The 27,009-nt window shown below is 40.0% G+C and overlaps 2 protein-coding genes across 10 annotated transcripts in view; one reads left to right on the top strand and one right to left on the bottom strand.

The window, feature by feature from the left end:
- wdr24 (WD repeat domain 24) overlaps positions 1-17,932 on the top strand; it is a 28,795-nt gene extending 10,863 nt beyond the window's left edge. For 3 of the 4 annotated variants that reach the window (XM_068056353.1, XM_068056354.1, XM_068056356.1), the window contains exons 3-10: positions 3,168-3,345; positions 6,455-7,124; positions 7,998-8,110; positions 8,470-8,588; positions 9,644-9,748; positions 10,588-10,925; positions 13,068-13,252; positions 15,952-17,932. In XM_068056353.1, the coding sequence (XP_067912454.1) occupies positions 3,168-3,345; positions 6,455-7,124; positions 7,998-8,110; positions 8,470-8,588; positions 9,644-9,748; positions 10,588-10,925; positions 13,068-13,252; positions 15,952-16,120 (1,877 nt within the window). In that variant the 3' untranslated portion in view covers positions 16,121-17,932. The remainder of the gene's footprint in view (positions 1-3,167; positions 3,346-6,454; positions 7,125-7,997; positions 8,111-8,469; positions 8,589-9,643; positions 9,749-10,587; positions 10,926-13,067; positions 13,253-15,951) is intronic. The other variant, XM_068056357.1, reaches the window with a different exon arrangement.
- Positions 17,933-20,653: 2,721 nt separating this feature from the next.
- The window catches only part of cramp1 (cramped chromatin regulator homolog 1), a 109,766-nt gene continuing 103,410 nt past the window's right edge, over positions 20,654-27,009 (bottom strand). For all 6 annotated transcript variants that reach the window (XM_068056347.1, XM_068056350.1, XM_068056346.1 and 3 more), the window contains one exon: positions 20,654-26,808. In XM_068056347.1, the coding sequence (XP_067912448.1) occupies positions 26,656-26,808 (153 nt within the window). In that variant the 3' untranslated portion in view covers positions 20,654-26,655. The remainder of the gene's footprint in view (positions 26,809-27,009) is intronic.

Here is a 27,009-nt window from a genome sequence, read left to right as displayed (position 1 = left end):
TTGTCTGCCAGTGATTTTTCATGCCCCCTCTTTGCTCTCCTAATTACTTTTTTAAGTATTCCCCTACACTTTCTATACTCCTGTAGGGCCTCCACTGTTTTCAGCACTCTGAATCTGCCATACGCCACCTTTTCTCCCCCTTACACAATCCTCTATATCCCTTGACATCCAGGGTTCCCTTGACCTGTTTTGTCCCACTCTTCACCTTTACAGGAACATTCTGCACCTGAACCCTCACTATTTCCCTTCTAAATGACTCCCACTGGTCTGATGTAGACTTTCCTATAAGAAGCTGCTCCCAGTTCACTTTGGCCAGATCCTGTTTTATCATATTGAAATCTGCCTTCCCCCAATTCAGTACTCTTATTTCCGGTCCCTCTTTGTCCTTTTCCATAACAATCTTAAATTTTAGAGTTATGGTCACTATCCCCGAAATGCTCCCCAACTGACGCTTCTACCACTTGTCCAGCTTCATTCCCTAAGATTAAGTCCAGTAATGCCCCTCCTCTTGTAGGCCTCTCTACATGCTGGCTCAAAAAGCTCTCCTGAATACACTTGAAGAATTCCGCCCCCTTTAAGCTTTTTGCACCAATGCTATCCCCTCTAATATAGGGGAAGTTGAAATCCACGGCTATTATTACCCTATTATTTTTGTACCTCTCTGAGATTTGCCTACATATCTGCTCCTCTATCTCTCTCTCACTGTTTGGAGGCCTGTAGTACACTCCCAGCCAAGTGACTGCCCCCTTTTTGTTTTTAAGTTCTACCCATATGGCCTCATTAGAGGAACCTTCTAGGATATCGTCCCTCCTTACTGCAGTAATTGTCACTTTAATCAACAGTAAAATGCCACCTCCTCTTGTACCCCCTCCCCTATCACGTCTGAAGACTCTATACCTTGGAATATTAAGCTGCCAGTCCTGCCCTTCCCTCAACCATGTCTCAGTAATAGCAATAATATCATATTCCCATGCGTTAATCAACGCCCTCAATTCATCTGCCTTACTAGTAAGACTTCTTTGCTCCTGTACTCAAATCCTCTTGCGATAAAGGCTAACATACTATTTGCCTTTCTAATTGTTTGCACCTGCATGCTAGCTTTCAGTAACTTATGAACAAGGACACTTGGGTCCCTTTGGACATTAACATTTCGCAGTCTCTCTGCACCTCTGTTCCTCCTATCAAAATGGATAACCTCACACTTATCCACATTATATTCTAGTTGCCATGTTCTTGCCCACTCACTCAGCCTGTCCAAATCCCTTTGAAGCCTCTTTGTATCCTCCTCACAACTCTCATTCCCACCAAGTTTTATGTCATCTGCAAATTTGGAAATATTACAATTGGTCCCCACATCCAAATCATTGATTATAGATTGTGAACAGCTGGGGCCCAAGCACTGATCCTTGCTGTACCCCACTGATCACAGCCTGCCAACCTGAGAATGACCCATTTATTCATACTCTATTTTCTGCCTGTTACTCAATCCATGCTAGTATATTACCCCCAATCTCATACACTTTAATTTTGCTTACTAACCTCCTATGTGGGACTTTATCAAAAGCCTTCTGAAAGTCCAAATACACCACATCCATTGGTTTCCCCCTTATCCATTCTGCTAGTAACGTCCTCGAAAAGCTCTAACAAGTTTGTCTAACATGATTTCCCCTTCATAAATCCATGTTGACTCTGCCCGATCAGACCATTATTTTTGAAGTGTCCAGTAATCACATCCTTTATAATAGATTCCAGTATTTTCATTACTGCCAATGTCAGGCTAACAGGTCTGTCGTTCTCTTTTTATTTCTCTCTCTCCCTCCTTTCTTAAACAGTGGGGTTACATCTGCAACCTTCCAATCTGCAGGCACCATTGCAGAATTTATAGAATTTTGAAAGATGATCAATGCATCTCCTATCTCTGTAGCCATCTTTTTCAACACTCTAGGGTGAAGATCATCGGGTCCTGGGGATTTGTCAACTTTCAGTCCCATTTAATTTCTCCAATACTACTTTTTTACGAATCCTAATTTCTTTCAGTTCCTCATTCTCACTAGACCCTTGGATCTCAATTATTTCAGAGAGACTTCTTGTATCTTCCTCCGTGAAGACAGATGCAAAGTAATTATTTAGCTTCTCTGCCATTTCTCTATTTCGCATTATAAATTATCCTGTCTCTGCCTGTAATGGACCCACATTTGTCTTTGCTAATTTTTTCCTTTTTCCATTCCTGCATGTTCTTAACCCACACAGCACCCAGGCCTTGTGTTTTTTTTTTATTTGCCACTTGACGCCCCTTGTCTCCTGAAGGCTTAACTGTTAATTGAGGTATGGATGCGGACAGCCCTTTGGCACTTCATCTAGTTGGCCGTTCTTGGTGTTTCTGAACAATGATTTCTGACTGGTTCTTTAGCTGCAGAAGACTGGATCCAGTCCTCATTGGCAATGAAAATACTTGCACTTCTCAATAGGAGTCACTGCAAAGACTCCTTTCCTTCTCTCCTCCTTGGGAAAGGAGCACAGAAGCAACTAGACAATGATCTGGTTTCAGGAGTAAGACATACACATTTAAAATTAAAGGACTAGGTTCTACAAAGTGCTTCTGTTAACTTTTCCAGTTATAAATGCAGCAAAACCTATACTTGCCATAAAACTGCTTTTTTGGTCAATCTCCTTGTCCTTAAGTAATTGCTCATATCCTGTGGTCATTCTGTTGGTTTATATACAGGATGCCAGAAAACTAAAATTGCCAAACTGAAAGCTATGCTTTTGTGTCATTTAAAAATGAGTACCATTTACCAAATTTAAGGTGCTACTTGTAAAGCTGCATTAAAATTTCAGAACTTCGGGGGGAAAATAGGCAGAGTGGAAAATTAATAGAAAATCTGTAAGATGTGTGTAGATCACCTCTACATCTGAAAGTACTTATTCTGTGTTCAGATTTCTTGTCTTTAGCCAATGCCTGTGAATATGCTGATGTCCAAGATCATGCTGATTCTGTAGTATGGATAACATTCCTGAGGACTTTTGATGTTTTTAGGTTTGTCAGCCAGCGAGTCATGGTAATTGACTTGAGATTTATGTGTTCCGATAAGTCTTGCCAAATGTTAACTGCCATAAATATTGAGCCTATTTTGGTAACCTTGCGAGTGGAACTTTATCTTCTGTAGGTCAGTCAGAAAGTGTCCGGGATGTACAATTCAGTGTAAGAGACTATTTCGCATTTGCTGCTTCATTTGAAAATGGTAATGTTCAGCTCTGGGACATAAGACGGCCAGATAGATATGAGCGCATGTTTACAGCACATAATGGACCTGTCTTCTGCTGTGATTGGCACCCAGATGATAGGTGAGTGCAAGGCTCTTGCAAAATTTAATATTTATATTTAGAGCTCTGATGAGACTGATTTTTTTCTTTTGTCAAATTGGAGTACATTAAGGTCTTTAAAGTGAGCTGTGGTATAACAAGGCACATGCAAAGCGGGGTAGACTGGTATCAATGGATATTTAGTATATACATAGTAGAGGCAGTATCATGCACAAAGGTCCAGTTACTCGTCTGAACACTCAAATTTAATACACTGGCATTGAGCCACTCCTTGTGAAGGACTTGATGCCAAATATTGCCTTGCCAAATTTAACCCAAGCCATTTTTGCATGACAAAAACTGGAATGTCGAAATTCGTTGCCGAAGTTTTACAAAAATGTGCAATATTTAGCAATACATTTTGATTTTGAAAAATTACAGGCTAATTGTGGAATATTTTAACTTAAGCCCTGATTTAGTGAGCAAGTCTTAAATATCAGACAAATTCCCATCAAATAATAAAGCCGTGACGCATCTCAAAGTTCTTTTTGTTGGAACTGACCTGAGTAACACCTACTATTAAATTATTTTCCGCTATTTATCTCTGTTTTCTCCCATCTTACGCAGTACTCTGTCTTGACTAAGGTGGTGGCCAGACAGCCAGCTCAAGCTTCTGACAAAGCTGCTGTAAACGTGGCTACTGTAGGAGCACGACAATGTGTCCGAATGGTTTCAAAGAACAAACAACAGTACAGCACAGGAACAGGCCATTCGGCCCTCCAAGCCTTCGCCGATCTTGATGCCTGCCTAAACTAAAACCTTCTGCACCTCCAGGGACCGTATCCCTCTATTCCCATCCTATTCATATATTTGTCAAGATGCCTCTTAAACGTCGCTATCGTACCTGCTTCCACCACCTCCCCCGGCAGCAGGTTCCAGGCACTCACCACCCTCTGTGTAAAGAACTTTCCTCGCACATCCCCTCTAAACTTTGCCCCTCTCACTTTAAACCTATGTCCCCTAGTAACTGACTCTTCCACCCTGGGAAAAAGCTTCTGACTATCCACTCTGTCCATGCCGCTCATAACTTTATAAACCTCTATCATGTCGCCCCTCCACCTCCGTCGTTCCAGTGAAAACAATCCGAGTTTATCCAACCTCTCCTCATAGCTAATGCCCTCCAGACCAGGCAACATCCTGGTAAACCTCTTCTGTACCCTCTCCAAAGCCTCCACGTCCTTCTGGTAGTGTGGCGACCAGAATTGCATGCAATATTCTAAGTGTGGCCTAACTAAAGTTCTGTTTCCTCCTTTCATGCCTCTTTGCTTTCTGTGGAAAGTTGCCCAACCTGTACTCAATACCTGATAATTATACAGTTGAGATTGGGGAATCACAGGCAGCAACCAGCAGGAAAGCTTCATATGCAGCTTCTGCCTGTATCATCTGTTGGGAACTAAAGGGAAAGTGATAAGCTGCATCCCATAAACAGACCATGGGGAAAACTGGCAGACCTGCCACTTCAGTAGGTGTAGCAATTTCCAGCTAGTCACAAAACAGGGGAACCCTGGAGACTAGGAAAAAGGTTGAAGAAGATTTGGGTAACAGTTGGAATAAATAAATAGGGAAGGGGGGGAGAAATTGGGTTAATACTTAGCTGAAATATTGTGGCAGCATATTGGAGCTTCATCACTGCGCCAGCTTGCAACACACTTTAAAGGTGAACTAACAGACTGTAGAGAATCCACAGAAATCAAACCAGTATCCTTCAGGTGGACTGAATTAGATGCTACCAGAGAGTTTAATACTCCTGATCAAAAGCATACAAGTTCAGTTAGTTACATTTGTAATTAAGGCTTAGGTGATATTACAAGCTGTTTTGAATGAACATTTTATACTATTTTTGCCGCTAATTGGACTACAGGTCACAATGCAGTTGTTTACCCATTTTGTTAAATATTGATTTTGTTTTTTTAGAAAAAAATTTGCTTTTTAAAAAATTACAAAACAATTTGTGCTGTTGTCCCTCACCTTGTCTTGTCAATAGAATCATAGAAATGCAAACTTAGGCTGGTGCTTGTGTCTGTTCTTCAGCTGGAGCTGCTACTCTAAACCCCATTTTTCCTGTCCTTTCTCCCTAGACTTTTTTATTGGTTTGTTTAAAAAAAAAACTTATCCAATTCCTTTTTAAGTTTTTATAGTTTGTGCCTCAGTAGCCATTGTTGTAAGGCATTCCATGTGTGAAAACCTAAGCATAAGCAGACTTTATACCCCATGTTACTGATACTTCCACTAGTGGAAATGAATTTCCACCAATTACTCTCTCAAAATCTTTTATGATTTTTGAAAACCTCTTGGATCCTGGAAGAATCACTTACCATTCCAGTGAATACGCCACCAACTTTTCAAGCCTTTCCTTATTATTGTAATGAATCATTGCTGTACTCTCTCCCTTTTATATAATGGTGTGTCCAGAACTGCACACACTACTACAAATGTGGCATAAGCAGTGCCTTTACAAATTTAACATCAATGCAGTGACCCTTGCTGTAAAACTCAGGATTTAGCTTTTTTTTCAGTCCTTTTCCACTGTACGCCCCCTTTTATTATGATCTTTGTTCCTCAACCCGAGTAAGGTATTCTGCTGTTCACTATTCCTGTTCCCAAACCTACACTATATATGCCAACTACCTACCCAACTTACTAACCTGTCCATATCCTCCACAAATCTCCTGCATTATTCCCCATAATTGTTCGTACCCTCCAAGTATGAGTGATATAAGCAATCTTCATTTCTCTTATGCCTATGTGCAAAACATTCATGTAAATTGCAAGAGGTTCCAACACAACTTCCTAGGTACACCAATACTCACATTGAACTAAACTGAAACGCATACACTTACCTGTACCCTGCTGTCTCCTAGCCATTTTTCTCCCTGTATCCCTTAATTAAAAGGGTCATGTAACACACTGCTCACACATAACATGCATCACTACAATGTTTTTGTTGACCGAATCTGGTCTGTACATTTGATTTTATTTTATTTTTTTTTAGAATAAATTTCTTCAGGGGTTGGGCAAGTTGTATACAGATCTTAGTCACAAACAGTAAGTAATAAATACAAAATAATGCGTACTTTATTTTTTTTTTCAGAGGATGGTTAGCAACTGGAGGACGGGATAAAATGGTGAAAGTATGGGATATTTCAACAACCAGGACCAAGGAGATCTATTGTGTCCAGACTATTGCCTCAGTAGCACGTGTGAAATGGCGACCAGAAATTAAATACCATTTAGCAACCTGCTCCATGATGGTAGATCACAACATTTATGTCTGGGACATTCGACGCCCATACATTCCATTTGGAATGTTTGAGGAGCACAAGGATGTTACTACTGGAATTGTATGGCGTCATGTTCATGATCCTTATTACCTCCTTTCCGGATCGAAAGATAGTACTCTGTACCAGCACATGTTCAAAGATGCCAGCCGGCCTGTTGATCGTGCTAATCCTGAAGGATTGTGCTATGGGCTATTTGGAGACTTGGCTTTTGCAGGAAAAGATAGCATGTTTTCTAGTGACTCAAATCGGAAAACTTATGGCGGAGAGAGACGTTATCCCATTTTTTTCTTCAAAAAGCCAGATTTATCAGAGCAATTTGCAAATGTATCCAGTGCTCTTAATGTGTTTGAAACTGAACTGGGCAGCAACTCCATGGACTGGTTTGTCAACATGGCACAACAGTATATTCTGACTGGCCGGTCGCTGGCAGAGCTCTGTGATCATAATGCCAAAATTGCTAAAGAATTATATCGTTATCAGGTACTGTGATTACTGGGTCAAAAATGGAAAATATATATATTACCTCTGCCTTACACCCCCACCCCACCCCACCAAAATTTAAAGGAATGGAGGTTCTCTGTTCTCTTGCCGTGACGTCAGCAGAAACCCAGGAGAAACTGTGAAAACAGCTGTTTAGTAACACCTGCTGTAAAGCATACATGTGCCAATTGAGGCAAGTGTGTGGTCAGCTTTGGTTTCCACCACAGTAAATTAGCCTACCGGCCATCATTAATTACACTTGAGCACTATATCAGGAAGCTGCTGGCAGACATGAAACTGTACCCCAAAATAAATGGTCATCTTCAGAGATAGGGAGGAAGTTTTATTCATGTAATGTGCACTAAATGGTGCATGAATTCTGCAGTTTAAGAGAAAATAAGTGTGTCCTGATTGCAGTCATTACTGAGGGATGCCAAGCTATGTGACACATTAATGGTAAATATGACTTGTATTCCCTCCCCAAGTGGTGCTTTGATTACTAATGAATGACAAAGCTCTGAGAGTTGTGGTCAGCCCCGAGGAATGGGATTTTAAATGACTTCTTCAAGGCTTATCATGTATTCTGTTTGTGCTACATGTTAACTTAAAATAGTAAAACATTGGGTACAAATGTTTAAAATTTGTAATATATTCATATGCATAATGGTGCTGGTGACATTGCTGTGGACCTTTTTTCCCCACTTGATGCAGTCTGTTCTTTGTGTTTTACAGTGACTATTATAAACACTTAAATTGGCGGGTTGAGGGCAAGTTGAATCTGTACCGATTTCACGTTATGGTACTGTCAGTATTCCTGATGCACGACACCACTAGTATGAACGAGGTTTAACTTTGTTCTTCCTTTGTGGTTAGGTGGCTCAGACATGGACGATGCTGAGGATTGTCTACTCCAACCCAGGTGCTATTTCGTCTGTGAATTTGAATCAAAGTATAGGCAAGAGTGGAGGCTTGCCTCTTATGAACAGGTAAGAAAATCTGAGGCAGTTCAAATTTTAAAAAAGTGTGCTCCAGCTGTGGAATACTGTGGTAAGACTGCATTTATGGCTTATAAATAAGTTGGCCTATCAGCAACAAACCATTTGACCTTGGCTTTCTATCATTTTGTATTGTGCTCGTGGCATAATTCATTTGTACACAGGTTGAATGTATGTTAGCTTATCCACTGTAGGTATGGCTTTTCTTATTTTAATATGACAGTTTCCACATTCAAAAGTCCCCTCCCTTCAAATTCTGTCTGATTTGCTGAATTTTTGGAGCAGTGCAGTTTATTTCCATTTAATATAGTAGGTAAACTAATGAGTTCATGTTTTATTTTCATTCCCAGTCTTAAGGAATTCTCTGCAGCACTAGGCAATGAGACTAGGTTGGAGCGAGGGAAGACTGAAAATTGGCAAGAGATTAATCATTTAGATTCCTCAAACCCTTTGATAACTGCAAATGAAGGTACAGTAATTGATTTTTTTGCCATGTTACTGTATCAGTATTTTTGTACATATACTGGGACTCCAGTTAAACAGGTCAATTAAAATTTATCCAATTAAACTTATTGAGACATGATACTACAGTGTCAATGCTAGTGTTACTTGGCTTATTATGATTTATCTGTGTTAAAGATTCTGTCAATGTTACAGCATTGATTTAAAAAAAATTATGTAAGTGGAGTATACAGTATCAAACAGCAATGTATATCCATCAATACACCACCCATTTTTCAACAATTGTGCTAGATTACAAAATTCTAGTAAAGAACTGACCTCACCTTCAATCTCCACTGTTATGAAAATGTTAATTTTCACAAAGTAGTTTTCTTGTTTCTTCTCTGTCTCTAGTTATTCATATACTGACAGGATAGTTGCATAATCTGGTTGCATATCTTTTATCTGTAACTGACCACTAAATTGGCAAGAGCAGCTCAGCTTGACTTATTTCAAGTATTTTTCCCCTTTCTTTCCGGGGAAATGCACTACATTTGCTTCTGTTGTATCCTACTGCTACCTAACATTAAATCTTGGGTACTAAAAATTGAATGTCTTGTTATTTGTAGCTTTGTGACCTCAGTGGAAATACTGAAATGTAACACATCACACTAAAGATTTCTTCATCCCAGGGCAGTTTGGTTTAGTAAATTCAATAGAATTGTTATCTGATTTTGTTTTTCTCATTACATTTAAAAAACAAAGTCAGGGCATGAAATCTCTATACCTGCTGGCAGATAAACACTGTCAGTCTAAAGTTTCAGCTGTTTACTCTCCCACGCCGATCCCAATGAAAATTAGGTTTGAATTCCATAGTGCAGGGAAGTGCAAGGGGGAAGCTGCGTTCACACTGCATGTACTGTGTTAGTGCTACAATAATCTGCCACCTTGTTTTAGTGTTCCTCTTGCTAGTTGTGATTTTTTTGTAAGTGATTGCTTACAATGAAATCATTTAACCTAAGTTTTCATCTTTTATAGTGTATCGTCTAATCTGACTTTGATATTTTCCTTCTTGCATATTAGAGTATGAGGAGACAGAAGGTAGCGATGTGCCTGCTGATTACCTATTTGGAGATGTGGAAGGAGATGAAGATGACCTTTATATGGTGGATCATGAAAATGCTCCTGGTGAGCGTTTATTCACATACTGTTAAGAAAAATTGCCGTTGTTATCACTTGTATAGTGAAGACTTGATCGTGTTATGTCTCCTAACCACAAGAGAGCTCTTCTGGTATATATGGAGATCCGTTAATAAGCAACTGTTGTGTGCAAACAAAAGGCCCATTCCAAGTGTCAGAAGCTCTAAGTTGATTAAAGAAAGCTAATGGTACTACGAGTAGATGGTGAGGAGGGTCTTGGTACTAAATTGTTTCGTTGTCTTGGGAGTTTTTATGAGATGTCCAGAATCATTTAAACATTACGTACAAGTCTACATGTTTGAGACCCTTTTAATTAATTGCAAATTTTTCATCCCTGGCATCCTCTCTTGAAGGTGTTGACTCATTGCAGGTGTAAGGGTCCACTGACAGCCTTTTATGCCTCAATCTCTAGTGATTATTGTGTTTGAAGGCTATTAAATGATGAAAGCATCGCAGCCCTCTCTGATTCTGTCCTTGCCGGACCTTTACACACAAATTTTCATCAGCAATGTGAACCTAATCCAAAGCCCTATTGTGATACCTCTATCACCATGCCACCCCCTTGCCTGCCACCTGCAGGGAACACCAGAATTTCGGGCACAATTTTCAGACTTATTAAAATTAATGGTCATGAAATCACAACCAGTGCACATCCAGATTTCTGATTTGCACTGCTGGTGAGACAGTGTGGGCTCACAAAATTGCCCATTGTATGTCTCTACATGTAAAATTGCCATTTTAGAATAGGATCTGTGTTCAAGTTTCTCATTTCTTTTAAATTGAGATGTCAAAAAGTCCTTACATATACTGCCTTTCCTGTTTGTTAGCAGAAGAACATGAATACATTTTGCCTCAGGAAGCGTTTCAACTGCGTCACGAAATTATAGATAACCCTTCCGCTCCAGACCATCTTCAAGACAAAGTGGAATCGCCGCACGTCAGTGGAAATGAAGCGGAAACTGTGTGCTTGACCCCAATTGAATCCTTTTCCCTCATGTCAATCTCTCAGCCTCTCTATGATGCCTATCTGCCCACTGATTACTTTAATTGCCTTGTTAAAGACATGCTGCATTACTATGCAGAGCAGGGAGATGTACAGATGGCTGTATCAGTCCTCATTGTACTAGGGGACCGTATACGGAAAGAAATTGATGAACAGACACAGGTAAGAGTATGTTGGAATAAACTGCATTTTCTGCCAATTTCAAAGTTAAGCCATCAGGGAAGATGAGGGGAAAACTGGTCTCAGATCATGGGGTGGCTGCCTTTTTATTTAAATATGTAAGATTTGGAAATAGTCACTTCATGTCTGGGTCTGTGACAGCCCTCGGAGTATATTTCTGTCTCATTTCATCAAAATAGTATTGAAACTAGATTTGTGTTGTCCCCTGCCAAAAAAAATTGAAATCACTTCAGTGGAGCAATCTTCATTGTGTACCAAGCTTTCCTCTTCGTCGTAACACTTCATATAAATATAACATTTGATTTCATTGTGTGAAATTTGTGTGAATTTCTGAAGGATATCAAAATTTCTGAAAGTATAATTACTACAGTATTTCTAATTAAATGGCAGTCAATGCTCTTTCTTTGACTAAGTTTACATAAATAGTAGAAATCCATTGCAATTGGAGCCTGCTTCATTTGCATTCTTCAGTGACCTTGATTTAATCGAAGTCCAGAAGATACAGTAATAATATTTTCCATTGTTTAAATATTGGGTATTTTTCTCAGGGGTACAAATGTTAATATTAGAGATGATCTTTACCATTTAAATTTTATTTGGGGACAGTATGGTTACTTGTAATCATAAAATATCCAGCATCCTGAAATTGCACTTTATTATGTGCCATCTCTCTGCCATTGGCCAAAAACAAAGACTTGTGCAGGTTATTTCCCAACTCCGCGAGTTGACTTCACAATATAAACGTCAGTGTTAGAGCTTATGTGGGAGGAGTTACAAATAACTCAGCTGCTTTGCACTGTTGAGTTCAATAACTCCTCCATCCAGACACCTTGTGATTGATTTAATGAGCATGCAATGTTTGAAAAAAAAAGTAATGTGTCCTGCTACTCAGTTCCAGTCTTTGCAGCTTATACTTACTCCCTAACTCATTTTTGCTCTCTAGCAACATGCCACACTTGATTCACCACCCCATTCAAAGCTACAGCTATATCAACCTCTCTCCCTGCCAGTTTGAGTTCCTCCTGGACATGGCCACAGTCTTCCATTTGCTCCACAACACTCATCGCTGTCTTTCCTAAAGCAGAAAATGCTGCTAAAATGTTGTTTACCAGATAGCTCCCATAATGATTTGGGTGCAGAGACCTCCCTTAACTTTTAATTCCTATTTCCTTAGTCTCCTATCCTTACGTAACCTTGCCCTACGCTTTGTGCCATCTGTTGCCATTGTATGTTGACTTTGCCACTTCTGAAGTGGCAATCAGTGATAATGCCATTTGAGTATCACCTTATCTTACTGTGTCACACCTTCCTGCCCACTACCATCCTCTAATCCTCTACAGTCTGCTTTGTCAGACTTGTCTATCTGACATCAAATTGAAGGCGAGCTAGAACTTCTTTTTTAGCTGAACATTGGGATAACTGAATACATGTTTGGCCGCATCACTCTTTCCAGCTACGTAATCAAGCTCAACAAGATGGTATGCAACCTCCCTGTTGAGTTGAACATCAATGCCCAAATCATAACCATCAAATACCAGCTCTTTCCCTACCTGTTTCCCACTGCCCAAGAAGTCGTATCCATGCTTTTGCTATCTAGACTCAATTCCTTTTGCTCCTGAGCGCCACTCTACACAAACTGCCTTCATCCCAAAATCTCCCACTTGAACCCTGCAAGCAAGCTTATCCTCACCGGCCTTCACTGGCTTCCTATCCTACAATGCATTAAATTCACAATCTTTTCTTTGGCTTACACAACTCTTTTGTGACCTTGTCCCATCCTACTCTCTCATCTCTAGCCCCATGTTTTAGCAATGCTCTGCAATCCAACTCTGACCTTGTGGCATTCTTGCCCCTCCATTGGTGACAGCCTTTAGTCACATTGGCCTTACTCTTTGAAACTCCTTCCCTAACCTACTTCCCCAATTTTGTAAAATGCTCTGAAACTACCCTTTCTGCCATGCTTTTCATTCTCTCTCCCGTAAACATCATTGCTCTGTGTTGCTCTTTTACACTTGTAGCATTTGGGATGTTTTGTTTAAAGGGCATTGTTGACTAAACAACCCTAGCCTGGGAAAATACTGACCATTGCACTGAATCTTTGGTACTGTGCCTTTTTTTTGCCAGGAACACTGGTACACTTCGTACATTGACCTGCTACAGCGTTTCAAACTGTGGAATGTCTCAAATGAGGTGATCAAGCTGAGCACGTGCAGCTCCATCAATTGTTTTAACCAGGCATCAACCACCCTTCACATCAACTGCAGCAACTGTAAACGACCAATGAGCAGCAAAGGCTGGATCTGTGATAGGTGGGCTATGTCTGTAATAACTGCTGGAAAGCTAGAAGAGTGCAGTGTCTCTGCCAATTGTATGGATAGAACGCTAATGATTAAATTCTAGTAGGGGCAAGCTGGAAATGTTTGAACTTAGTACTTGTCCAGAATTCCTTTTTGACTGAAACCGACGCAGACCCATTTCTATTACTGAAAGAAAAAAAGTTAGTACTCAGCATAGTGTTTTCTCTCCCCCCCCCCCCCCCCCCCCCCCCCCTTTTACGCTATCTTAAGGCCTATAACCTTGAGTGTTCTGCAATTCTTTCTACCACATGCAAGTTTTATTGAGAAACGGTTCAAAATGGAGAACACCACTGGTAACCTTGGGGGTGGGGGAGAAATAGGCAAGAACAAGAGAAAAGTCGAGTAATATCACCTTCAGCAGTGATGAAAATAGCGTTGAATTCTCTGTTCCTAGAGATCATAAGAGCAGGTTCTATAATTGGTTGAACCAAATAGCACAGCGCAGACAATTGCTCATCTGTAGCTAGTGATGGTTCTATCTAATATAGCTGAAAAGCACTTACTTAAGGCTAACTCTATGTGCCACCTTGCAGGGAGGTCCTGATCACAGAATTAGCCCTATAGTGTGATCCCACCTCTCCCTTTTCTTTCCTTTCACTTTGGGCAATTAGGAAAAGTTGGCATGTATGGTGTAACCAGATTCAAGTGCATAACTGATGGGGTAGCAGCAGAAAGACAATGATGAATGCTTCCAGGTAGTCATTAAAAACCCAAACCAACCCAACTCTCTCTCTGCCTGGTCTGGCCTCCATTTGACTCCAGTCCCACATTGTGGTTGATTTTTTCCGAAATGGCTTGGCAAGCTGCCCAGTGTAAACAATTGTTGCATAAGTTCAGTGGTTCAAGGACTAGGCCCACCTCCTTGGGGTAACTAGTTATTGTCAATAAGTGTGATCTTGAGAACCAATCCAATAGTGTCCATAAAGGCATACCGTTCCACTTCGTTCAAGTTTTTATTCTTTGAACCTGAACTATATGAACTAGGTACGTATAAGTTGAAATTACAGTAGACTCATGAGCTGGATGTACACATTGCCTAAAGAGATCCATATGCTAAATATCTCTCTTTGGTGAGAAGAATAAATAGAGCTGTGCAAACAGGGGAGGTCCTATGGATATATTTAAGATGGCATTGCTTTTGCCTGAATAAATAAGATGCATTGGATTTTACTTTTGCTGGCTGCATATCATCCTTTTGTAATGTGGAGTTAAGTACATTCCATTAATAGTGAAAGAAATATACTTGGAAGTAATTGTTGCGAAAATCTGGAGCTATAGCTGTTTAGTAAACATATTGGCCTTGAAAAATTTTAGGGCATTTTATACCGTTTTTCTGGGGGATCCAAGCAGTTTCTTGCCAATTACAGTGGGAGAGAGGGGCCATGTCTGCAATTTCAACTTCACTCAACTTGATTGAATTTTTCGAGGAGCTGACTAGAAGTGTAGATGAGGGTAAAGCAGTTGATGTAGTCTACATGGACTTCAGTAAGGCTTTTGATAAGGTCCCCCATGGGAGATTGGTTAAGAAGGTAAGAGCCCGTGGGATCCAAGGCAATTTGGCTACAAAATTGCCTTAGTGGCAGGAAACAGGGGGTAATGGTCAAGGGTTGTTTTTACGAGTTTTTGCGGCCACTGGTGTACCCCAGGGACCCTTGCTATTTGTAGTGTACATTAATGATTTAGACATGAATATAGGAGGTATGTTAAGTAAGTTCGCAGATGGCATGAAAATTAGTGGTGTCGTAAATAGTGAGGAGGAAAGCCTTGGATTACAGGATGAAATAGATGAACAGAGCAGTGGCAAATGGAATTTAAGCCTGAGAAGTGTGAGGTGATGCATTTTGGGAGGACTAACAAGGCAAGGGAATATACAATGGATGGTAGGACCCTAGGAAGTACAGAAGGTCAGAGGGACCTTGGTGTACCTGTCCATAGATCACTGAAGGCAGCAGCACGGGTAGATAAGGTGGTAAGGAAGGCATATGGGATACTTGCCTTTATTAGCCGAGGCATAGAATGTAAGAGCAGGAACATTATGATGGAGCTGTATAAAACGCTAGTTAGGCCACAGCTGGAGTACTGTGTACAGTTCTGGGCACCACACTATAGGAAGGATGTGATTGCACTGGAGAGGGTGTAGAGGAGATTCGCCTGGGCTGGAGCATTTCAGCTATGAAGAGAGACTGAAAAGGCTAGGGTTGTTTTCCTTAGAACAGAGAAGGCTGAGGGGGGACATGATTGAGGTATACAAAATTATGAGGGGCATTGATAGGTTAGATAGGAAGAGACTTTTTCCTTTAGTGGAGGGGTCAATAACAAAGGACATAGATTTAAGGTAAGGGGCAGGAGGTTTAGAGGGGATTTGAGGAAAAAAATTTTCACCTAGAGGGTGGTAGATGCAGGAACCCTCACATTATTTAAGTATTTAGATGAGCACTTGAAATGCCGTAGCATACAAGGCTACGGGCCAAATGCTAGAAAATGGGACTAGAATAATTAGGTGCTTGATGGCTGGCACAGACACGATGGGCCTGTTGCTGTGCTGTATAACTCTGACACTGTACCACCAATGGTGGAAGAGTAATGTATTTTAAAATAACTGCCAGTATTATTTTCTCTCTAACCTGCTGTTGCATGTTTTTGTGTTTTAGATGCCGCCAGTGTGCTAGCATGTGTGCTGTGTGCCATCAAGTTGTTAAAGGGCTGTTTGTTTGGTGCCAGGGATGTAGCCATGGTGGACACTTGCAGCACATCATGAACTGGTTAAGGACTAGTTCACATTGCCCAGCTGGATGTGGCCACCTCTGTGAATATACCTGAAAAAGCAGTGCTGAAAAACTCAAACATGGTATCCAACTAGCAGCTGCTGACTTTCTAATAAGTCCACTGGATGTGGGCACCACTAACTGTTCCCCAAATCATTTTAAAATGTATGCTGTAGATACAAAGAAATGGGCTAAAATTTGGGACGATCACCATGGCAATCTTTAGCTAAATTCAAACAATGAAAAATGTTAACTGAAGTTAACATTTAGGTGTGGGTTTTTTTCCCCTATAGCCACCTGTTTGGTTCTTGTCAATACCACTTCAACAATTTCCAAAAGGGATTTGCTGTGAATACATCTTATTCATAAAGCAATAGTGACTTACTTGCGAAAACAGATTATTGATAATAAAATGCACTGTTGGCTCACTTTTCAGTTGCTGATAGGTACTGAAATGTGTCTTGCAAAGCAACAAACTAATGTATAAAGATGCTTTGTAAAGCAACTGGCATAGATATCATATTGATGTGAGTGGGTGTGATGCCAACTTACCATGGGACAACAGGCAGAGCATTTCTGTACTCAGTGACTAACCACACAGCCAAGCATCTGGATATTTATTTGCACACACATGGATAGTTAACAGAACACAGCTGAAGCTGTTCCAATCTTCTAGCAAAGCTCAAGCAAAATGCTTACTTTTCTGGTAGGCTTATTTGGAGAGCCAGTATCACTCACATCATTGAAAGAATACTAGTTTTGTTACCAGTCAGAGGTGGGTTATTTACTGCCGCCTTCTGTATAGTATGTGTTCTAAGTAAAATGTCTGTATGTTTGGATTTTTTTGTTGAAGGGGCAAGGGCAGGTAGGAAATTTATTTAGGAATCATCTCTAATTCAGCATTCAGATGTTTGGGACCCACAGAGTGGATCATGTGGCAATGTAACAGGCACCAACCACCATTCTGGAAGCTTACAATTTAGCTTTGCGAGCAGAATTTTTAAAAAGCACAATGCTGTGTGAATTTAAAAATGTTCTGATTCAAGTATGCTCATGTAGCGTTGTAAAGATCAAGCATAGAACACATTAAACTTATTATAAAGAACTTACCAGCAGTTAATTTCTCCAAGGTACAACTCCCCAGTGGTAGGAACCTCAACAGCATTCTAGCAACCTGCTTCAACCAAAGTAATATCCTCGGCCTAATGTGGGGTAGAATATGCATTATGAATTCAGCCATATTGTGCCCACCACCAAATGAGCGTTGCAATATACTTTCCAGACTTACTGCCTCATTTAGAAAATGCAATAAAAATATCAAAATAACCAAGTTGAATGTGCAGAGTAGGCAAAGCATATGTCACTTTTTTGTTCATCGTCTGCTATTAGAGTGGGATGAAATGGAATTTTTTTTCTGGCCATATTGACATTTAGCAAAAACAATTTTAACCTCAATTACATAGGTGCCTTGATTGGTTTATCCACTAGTTTTTTGGTTGAAGCTTTGTTGAGAATACTTCATGGAATATTGCTGTGTCTGAGTTACATTCCACAGGTAAAGAAAACCTCATAATCTGTGGCTGGATGTACAATTTTTGATAAATTGTAATGAAATAGACTTTATTTAACTTACTTTCCTTTTATGTTAAGCTCTCCTGCATGTTATCTGGTGGAGTTTGAGATTGTAACAGAGACTGAAGGTTCATATAAAGATGAAAATATAGTCTTCCTTATGCTTGTATTATAAACATTTATATTGTTTGTTGTTTTTCTTAAGACTGGAGTATTTTTAAAACTATATTTATATAGAGTTTATTTTACAATGAATTCTAATCCTTCCAGAAGTAACTTTGTACACTGCTGTAAAAATGCTTTAAATAAACATATTGGCTGCTGTAATATTTCTCATTGCATTTAATTCATTCTCCAGACAAAGACAATTCTCCTCTGAACAGTTGTTTCACATTAAAGCCTGCGTCTTTGACCAAGCTTTTGATCACCTGCCCTAATGTCTCCTTTGGCTTGGTGCCATTTTTTTGTCCAATTGCGCTCCTGTCAAGCAGTTTGCAATGTTTTACGATGATCAGAGCGCTTAAAGGTACTTGAGGATAATAACTTGCAAAGAGACTACACTGATGGGATTTGTTCACTAGGTGGGTGAGATTAATAAATTTAGAGAATCTGATCCAGGATTCCTGTGCACTAGGATTGAGCACCATTTGGTGATGGCAGTGTTTTGGTGTAGGATCTGGGACTGTTCATCACACATGGCTGTAGGGAGGGGTGGGGGTGTTTAAGATTGCAGCTGCACACAGAGTAATTGCATCCCCATATAATCAGCTTGCAAGGTAATCATAGCCATTCTTGTGCACCCAGTTAAGCACCTCTGCCACTGTTGGCCATCCCATTTCAGCCTCTTGAACCTGTTCCTCCATTCATTTAGTTCATGGCTGATCTGTGCTTTAACATCTTCCCACCAGGTTCTGTAACAGTTACCTGATCTGGCCGATATGTGACTCCAGACTCTCAGCAATACAGATTACTCTTAACTGCCCTCTGAAATGGCCTAGCAAACTACTCTATTGTCAACCACCTTCAAGGGCAATTAGGGAGGGGCAATAAATGCTGGCCTTGCCAGCGATGCCCATATCCTGTGAATGAATGGGAAAAAAATATTCTGGAAATTTTGAATACCCCATTAGATATTTTAACATTTTCTGCTCTATAAAGGCCCAACTTTCCCTAGCCTGTCTTCCTTCCTTTAGTACCATATCCATGGTATTATTGTAAATCTACACTATTTCCATGGCCTTGACATCCTGCCTAACGTAGCTGCCCAAAACAGTATTTTAACTAGTGTACACAATGATCTCTAAGTTTAGCACTATGCCCCTACTTTGTTTTAATTTTTTTAAAGAGCTATGTACCTTGTCCTTCAACTTCGTGGATCCTCTAACAACTTGTATAATCCAAGGATATTTGAAGGATTGTGCCTTTGCTTGCTACTTCCATCAGCTTTCTAGGCTGCATGCCATTGGTATCCAGTATTTTTTCCACCATTTTTTCCCCCAAGTATTTCCTTATCACTATTTAATTGATCCATGATCTTCTTATGGGCCTTTTTATTTTTGAAAATTCTTTCATGGGATGTGGGCATCACTGGCTAGGCCAGCATTTATTGCCCATCCCCAATTTCCCTTGAAGGTGGTGGTGAGCTGCCTTGAACCACTGCAGTCCATGTGGTGTAGATACACAGTGTTAGGGAGTTCAAGGTCAGTGAAGGAACGGCAATATAATTCCAAGTCAGGCTGGTGTGTGGCTTGGAGGGGAACTTGCAGGTGGTGGTGTTCCCATGCATCTACTGCCCTTGTCCTTTGAGGTGGTAGAGGTCATGGGCTTGGAAGATGCTGTGGAAGGAGCCTTGGTGCGTTGCTGCAGTGCATGTTGTAGATGGTACACACTGCTGCCACTGTGTGTCGGTGTTGGAGGGAGTGAATGTTGAAGGTGGTGGATGGGGTGACAATCAAGCAGGCTGCTTTGTCCTGGATAGCGTGAGGTTCTTGAATGTTGCTGGAGCTGCACTCATCCAGGCAAGTGGAGAGTATTCTATCATACTCCTGACTTGTGCTTTGTCGATGATGGGACAGACTTTGGGGAGGCAGGAGGTGAATTACTTGCTGCAGAATTTCCAGCCTCTGACATGTTCTGGTAGCCACAGTATTTATATGGCTGGTCCAGTTCAGTTTCTGGTCAATGGTAACCTCTAGGATGTTGACAGTGGGGAATTCATCAATGGTAATGCCATTGAATGTCCAGGGGAGATGATTGGATTCTGTCTGGTTGGTGATTATCTTGCCTGGCACTTGTGTGCCACAAATGTAACTTGCCACTTATCAGCCCAAGCCTGAATGTTGTCCAGGACTTACTGCATAGGGATACAGACTGCTTCAGAATCTGAGGAGTTGCGAATGGTGCTGAATATTGTGACCCTTATAATGGAGGGAAGGTCATTGATGAAGCAGCTGAAAATGGTTGGGCCTGAGGAACTCCTGCAGTGATGGCCTGGGACTGAGATGATTGACCTCCAACAAGCACAACCATCTTTTGTGCTAGGTATGACTCCAACCCGTGAAGAATTTTCCCCCGACTCCAGTTTTGCTAGGGCTCCTTGATGCCACACTCGGTCAAATGCTGCCTTGATGTCAAGGGCAGTCACTCTCACCTCACCTAATTTCCACTACAGCTCTTCTGTGAAAACCAAGGCAAAATATCCTTTTGTAACATATTTCAGCCTATGTCTCACAAACCCCTGATCATTGCCTCTCCTAAACACCCAATGTCTTCCCTGACATGGCCATGTACCCGCTGGCCGCAGTTCGAACTTGGAGCACTTACCAGTGTGACCTTTTCTCGCAGTGCCATCTTTAGCATAATCAAGTCTGAGGCCAAATATGCGTGGCTACTCAGACCTTACCATTTGTACGCAAGGTATTAACTCGGTGTGTAAGTACATTGTACCTACTTCCCAAATGGAAAAACAGAAGTAAAAATATCACTTTTGCTGTATTTAAAATGTGTTTATCAGCAAGAATAAAAAACAGCTCTACAGGTTAAACAAAGAACCCAACATGGAAGTTTAACAGCTTCTTTGCATATTAAATAACCACAAAAACTCTTAAAATCATACAGAATAAATAGTCAAAAATAATTTACACATTTGGTACAAAGATCAGGGAAGGGCAGTTTATGAATTGTTTTGTTTAAAAGTTTTCACATCTCAAAAGGGGACGAAAACCTTTACAACTGATATGGCTTTTTATCGAAACAACGCTATGAACAATCTTCTTCTGCTTCTGTACAACATTTACATAAAAGCCATTCAGAACCTGCTCCAAAGCCAAAGAAAAACCTTCTATTGTAGTGCATCAATCAGAACTTCATAAGAGTCTCCCCATCAGCACCTTTTCTAAAACCATTACACAGAATTAGGATCAGTGTTTTTCTGTACTTCTACTGATTTTATTGTTTAAACAATGGATGCTAGTGACATAATCCAATCGTCCATAAGTGCAGATGATTGCAGTGGGTTAGGCAGGAGTAACTGAGCCCAAAAATGCATGGACGGTAAATATATATGACTTAAACACAATGGTGGATACACACAAGGTTATAAACTGTCTGCTGTTAATTCAGTTCCATCATGTTGCCATGTTCCTCAAATCAGGTATCAGCACCCAAGGATTTAAAAGGGATGCTAAGGATTAATAATTTTTCATTTATCCATTCTTTCTTTTAAAAAAAAAGCTCTGATGGGGAATCTTCTCTTTAATACATAACACTCACCCAACACTTTCAAAATGAGCTGAAACAAAAAAGTCAAGATTCAAAGCTTCAGTCACAAAGCACAGGTTGAGGACAGGTCAATTATACTGGGTCAGCAGGATGACAGCTGTTCCTAGCTGTAAAAGTGAAACAATTGCATGGCCTACTCCTGTTCCTATATTCCTATGAATACAAAGTAATACTGCTAGGTGTATGCTGTAAAGAATTCAACTGCAATTGGTGGCATTTTTGAACTGTTGAGTGACAGTAAATAACAGTTACTCAGCACAGCCCAGAACGACATTCAAACTTGAACAGAAAGAATGCCACAATATTGTGATGAGTTACCAATGTGCTTTCAGTTGTAAGAAATGCTCCTGTAGTTCATCAAAGGAACGTCATACACATAAAAGAATATTGGTAACATACCACTGAGGGAGATAACCAAACTTCAGGTCTCATTGGTGTTGTTGGTTAAGAGGCTTTGGAATAATTGGAGGAAGAATTAGAAAAATTGCTAATTTGTTATACTTGCATGAATAATGCACCAGTTTAAGTTCATATTTGAAATATATATCTTTCAGTGCAATTTTTTTTAAAAAAAACTACTAAAAAGCAGTTAACAGATTAGCACTACTGCATGTAAAATGAAAACGTTGCCCTGCGCAAAAAATAAAAATGTTTTGTAGCAAATTAAGTTCATTTCAACAGAAACATACTATCAATAATCCACACAATCACAAAAATACAAACTGCTATAAAAGATTGAAGGAGCTGTAAACCAAAACCAGTGGCTGAATTAACTGGCTAGAAGGCCATCTGGCATTGTGGGATTTTCAGCCTCAGTGGATAAAAACCCAGCACAGCTCTTAACAAGTCTATAGGAAATTAGGAAGCTCTCTCACTGATGGCTGTCAATCTGCCCACTTTGATACTGTGGTGTACATTTAGCACAATACACTGCAAGGGTTACATCAAGTTTGATTGGTGGGAATTTAGTTACGTGCACCCATCATCAATTGCAGGGTGAACACAGCTGTACATACATATGAGCGCTGCTATTAAACCAATTTTGGGACCAAGTCACAACATTTTCAGAGTTGTCAGGATTATGTCATGCAATGGAATGAATGCCACAACAACTATGGCACACTATATTCTTCCGTCTTTGGACAATTAATAAACTGATGTTCTTTTAAGGTGCTCACCACGTTGATAAGATTTTAGTTATAGTTCACTCATGACCAAATTAAAACTGGTCTGATCTATGTTGGGCTGCTGCATGGTCTAACTAAATGCTAATTACACCAGTCTTCTGAGAGCTGAACTCTGTCTTGGTTTGGTCAAGTCTTACATGCCAGATTTGGTTTCTGTTTGGAACAACCTATCAGAATCTGAGAGGAGCAGCCATTTATTTGCAAGTCAGCTGATGAGGATTGTGTAAAGGCATCATGTGGTTGTGCAACACCAAATTCTAACAGCAATAAAGATATATTCACTCTTATCCCAGCTGGGCTGGATGATGTTGGTAGGAGGCAAGTTAAGATGAAAACTGAATACCACTTCATCTACTGTTAGCAATTGTCATTTGCAACAAGCCACACATTCCCACAGATAGAGTCTAAAATGTGAGGATATCAAATTATATGCCTTTCAGGGGACTCACACTATGAACTCTACAGAGATTCTTCAATTGGAACAATGACTGTATTGGGAAAATGAAAGGGATTTCTTCCCTGCAGCTACTAGCTGTTGAAAGCATTCCCTTACACTTGCAACACTTAACAACCACTACTGAAGAAATGGTACCTTTAGTTTCATAATCTTGGACAAGAACCAAAATTCAAACATCAGAGGGAGTTAATGAAAAAGGGAAATATAAAAACTGTAGCTGTACGCACAGCAGCAGAAAGAGGATGAAAGGTTACACTTGGATAATCTCTGAAATAGCGATGAATTTAAAAATAGAAAATCTAGAGTGACTTTTGGGATTAGCCAATGAAAAGTACTGAAGCTTTGAATTCTGACAAACATTTCATTCTGCATTCAGAACTTTCCTAATGCGAGGCTCGAGTCTGGAGGAACAAGTGGAGTCTGAGTTTGGACTCGCTTGGAAAATTAATCTAACTTTGTTTTACAAAAAAAAAAAATTCTCAGTAAGTTCTTCCATTTTAATTGATGCAGAGAATAGACTTAAGAATTGTACAAACCAAGTAGACATTATAACACACCCAGTGAATAGTCTCTATTCTGTACTACTGGCCACTGTTTGGGGCCATCTAACACAAATCACAGTTGCAATCATCCACAACATTAATTGAATCAAACACAAATAGCATAGTTAAAAATAAGAAAGATGGAATATTGTTAAGATGCAACAAAAGGGGTAGAGTTCCCATGTGCTGACTGGTCTTTTGTGAAACTGTTTCTGCAATAATGTTGGAAAAGATAGGAAATAAAAACAGGAGAAAACTACCAAAAAGACACTATTACCCCTGAAAAAAAAACTGAGTGCACAACTACTGTCTTCTCTTCACTCCAGTACAAACCAGGTGCACCAAACTAAAAATACAAACATAGATTCTTTCTTCATTACTCAACAAATGTGCAAATTATAACTTCTCCAATTCCAAATGTTGTGCCATTGCAACTCTACAGGAATCTTTAAAATCATATTTAAGATGCTTGTATCTTAAGCAAATTCTTTTAATAAAGCAGTGAAAATTTGCTGAAACTTCATGAGGGAAACCGAATTAATGGGATAAAATGCTGAAGATGCCAACATTTTGTTTCTTTGTGTACTTCTTTTGGTCTGAGCCAAAGTAGAAAATACAAAATAAATTGGATGATAAATACAGATTAGCAGCAGATTCTCAGAAGAGTTTTACAATTTAAAAAAATACATAACTCGAGTGCTACAGATTGTGGACTGCCAGTGTCACATGCAGTTTATTTTTCCATAATCCTCAAATCATGTGCATATCTGGTGAAACCACAGCCTAGACTGTTCTTAAGTCATTATTTCTGACGTGTAGCTCATTTTAAATAAACTAGGGGCACAAGTACTGCACTGTAACATGCACTGGTGGTCCCAGTACAATGGCCTACTGTTGTATGATTCAGCTTTTTAAGTGCTTTCCCTGTTCCTGGGCAGCCTAAGGATGCAAGTACATGGCCCAGAGCCGACGAGTAACAATTAGATGCTGTTGGACAGTAGTGTTGCAAGATAATCCTTCAATATACTCCAGGGCTATGCTGTACATCAATCTAATTGTTTAACAGTAGTTTGGATTAAGAAATAAAGCGCAGGTGTGTGCTATATAAAATTAACAATGCTAGCAGCTGGGCTACAGTTAGACTACAGGTAATGCACAACCTGTAGCACTCGAGCTACATATTTTTTTTAAAACTGCAAAATTCTTCTGAGAATCTTACTTGTATATTTGATGCTCAGCCAGCAGACCAGAGTTACACTGCTGCTGCTCCTTGCACTAAGCTCACAGGCAGCAAATCAGTACACATGTGCTTGGACACAGAGCTCCACTCCTCCTTATGTTCTGAGAGATCAACACAGGAGCCTCTCTAATAAGATAAAAAAAGTCAAAAATAAATTTGGAAAGTTCAACAGTGGTTCAGTGGATCCCGTAGACATGGAAAGCCCAAGTAGCACTTCTTAAAAGGTAAATCACACAACTGCTGTTTTAGTGTGGTTGGGAGTCAGCAACTGAAATAGTTTCATGTTAAGAAAAAAGTGGTACCACATCTCAAACCTAAAGCACAGCAGGAAGACACAATCCAAAAAAAGCTAAAAACAGGAGCTATATTTAGGATGGAAAATCTTATATGTAATTAGAGTTCTATACATTTAAAAGGGAAATGGTGAAAGGTGAACGGAAAACTGACATTTAAAATCAACAATGCAGAACAAATTGGGAAGGTGTATCTAGAAGCTTGATTTTGGGTGAAGCAATAAAATGATACTGTACTAAGCATCAACTTTCAGAAAGCGGTCAAGAGGCTGAGATCCAGTAATGGGCCTAGTTGTGCCAAACAACTTGTTTCCATCTTGTAAAATATAAGTCATCCAGGCATTTAGAGAGATTACCAAAACTGCATCTGAATCATACACCACAGCCAGTTGCAGACTAGAATGGCCCATTAAAGCTGTTTCAGCAGCTCTGGACAAAGAGAACAGAAAATGGAGGAGATCCACTAATGCCAGAATTATATAACCATAAACTAGAAAGATGGGAAGGGCCAGAGTGAATGGGAAACCTAGAATGGTGTGTGAACAAAGCAGGCAGTATTATAGACATGGGAAGCTCTTGCCAAGACAACGAAAACCCTGATGAACAGATAACCCGTTGCAAATAAACTATCACCTTCCAAACCATATGTGCAGATTAAGAGATGGATTTAATTCTTAAAGTGACCATCAGAGACTTGCTTGTTACTGCCTAGTTCCTTAGTTCACATGTGCACAGTTCACATATCTGTGGACTTCCTGAATGTACTTTGCATCAACACCATGCACCTCAAAGGGAATTTGCAGAAGTATTCACCTGTACATTAGACAATTATTTAAGGGGCATACTGCTACAATGGGGACCAAATTCAGTGAGCCTAAGCTACCATCAGTTTAATGATCTCCTTGTACCATAAACAGTCTCACACCAACAGAATTATCACTACAACCATGTAAGCCATCTATTTTAACATATTCCTTCAAGTAGAATACAGTCACTAATGTTTTATGTTCCCACTAGGATTACTTGATTTTGCTTTTAATGGAAAGCACAAATGGGTGTGTTATATATAACGAAAGGTTTGTATAACTCCCTCAGAACATTCATCATCAATCCAGGAATAACTTGGTACAAGCCATAAGATCACCAGATCTGCATCAAAATCCTTGAGTTCTTGCAAGCAGTTTTGTTTCTGTGCCTAATCCAAGCACATGCTCGAACGGCATTTCAGTTTCAGACGTTGGAAGAGAATTTCACCCTAGTGTTCAGTCCCATCGCAGGATCCTTTTGGCCTCTTTTGTTTTGTAGCTTCATGCAGTATCACTGACTGCTAGCTTAATGTTATCATAAATCTAATACTGATTCACAGGAAGTACTGTCAAACGTATTGCACATTTTCAAATCTCTCAGTGTCATTTACAAATGGAGCCTCCAGTAGTCAGTGCCCGTTACGGGCAATTTAATTGGCAAGGTGCTGAGAAATGGGGGGTTCTAAATGTGCCCCTTTGTTCGGTTCATGACCTTACTGTGAGAGATCACCAATTGGAGGGCCGCTGTCAAAAAGTATCTCCTTCCTTGAAGTCTCAGCCCCCGAGAGCTCTTGGGCGAGGTCATTAAAGCGGGCAATGTAATCCACACTGCTTTCATTCATCATACACACCAGCTGAGAGTCGACCTGGACAACAAAGACAACTAGCCTGAAATTGAGTACATGATCTAACATATAGAACAAATGCTTAAAATGAAAATTTAAGTTTCTCCTATCTTCTTTCCCTTTGAGAATTTGACCAAGTTGTTCGCTGCTAATACTTGCCTTTTGTCAGTTACTAGAAATACTTGATACACTATAATAGGTGAACTTATCCCTTGGCCAGTT

Source organism: Heterodontus francisci, chromosome 24 (assembly GCF_036365525.1).
Source record: "Heterodontus francisci isolate sHetFra1 chromosome 24, sHetFra1.hap1, whole genome shotgun sequence".
NCBI lineage: Eukaryota > Metazoa > Chordata > Chondrichthyes > Heterodontiformes > Heterodontidae > Heterodontus > Heterodontus francisci.
The sequence above is the reverse complement of the archived record's forward strand: the minus strand, read 5'-3'. Positions and strand labels throughout refer to the sequence as shown.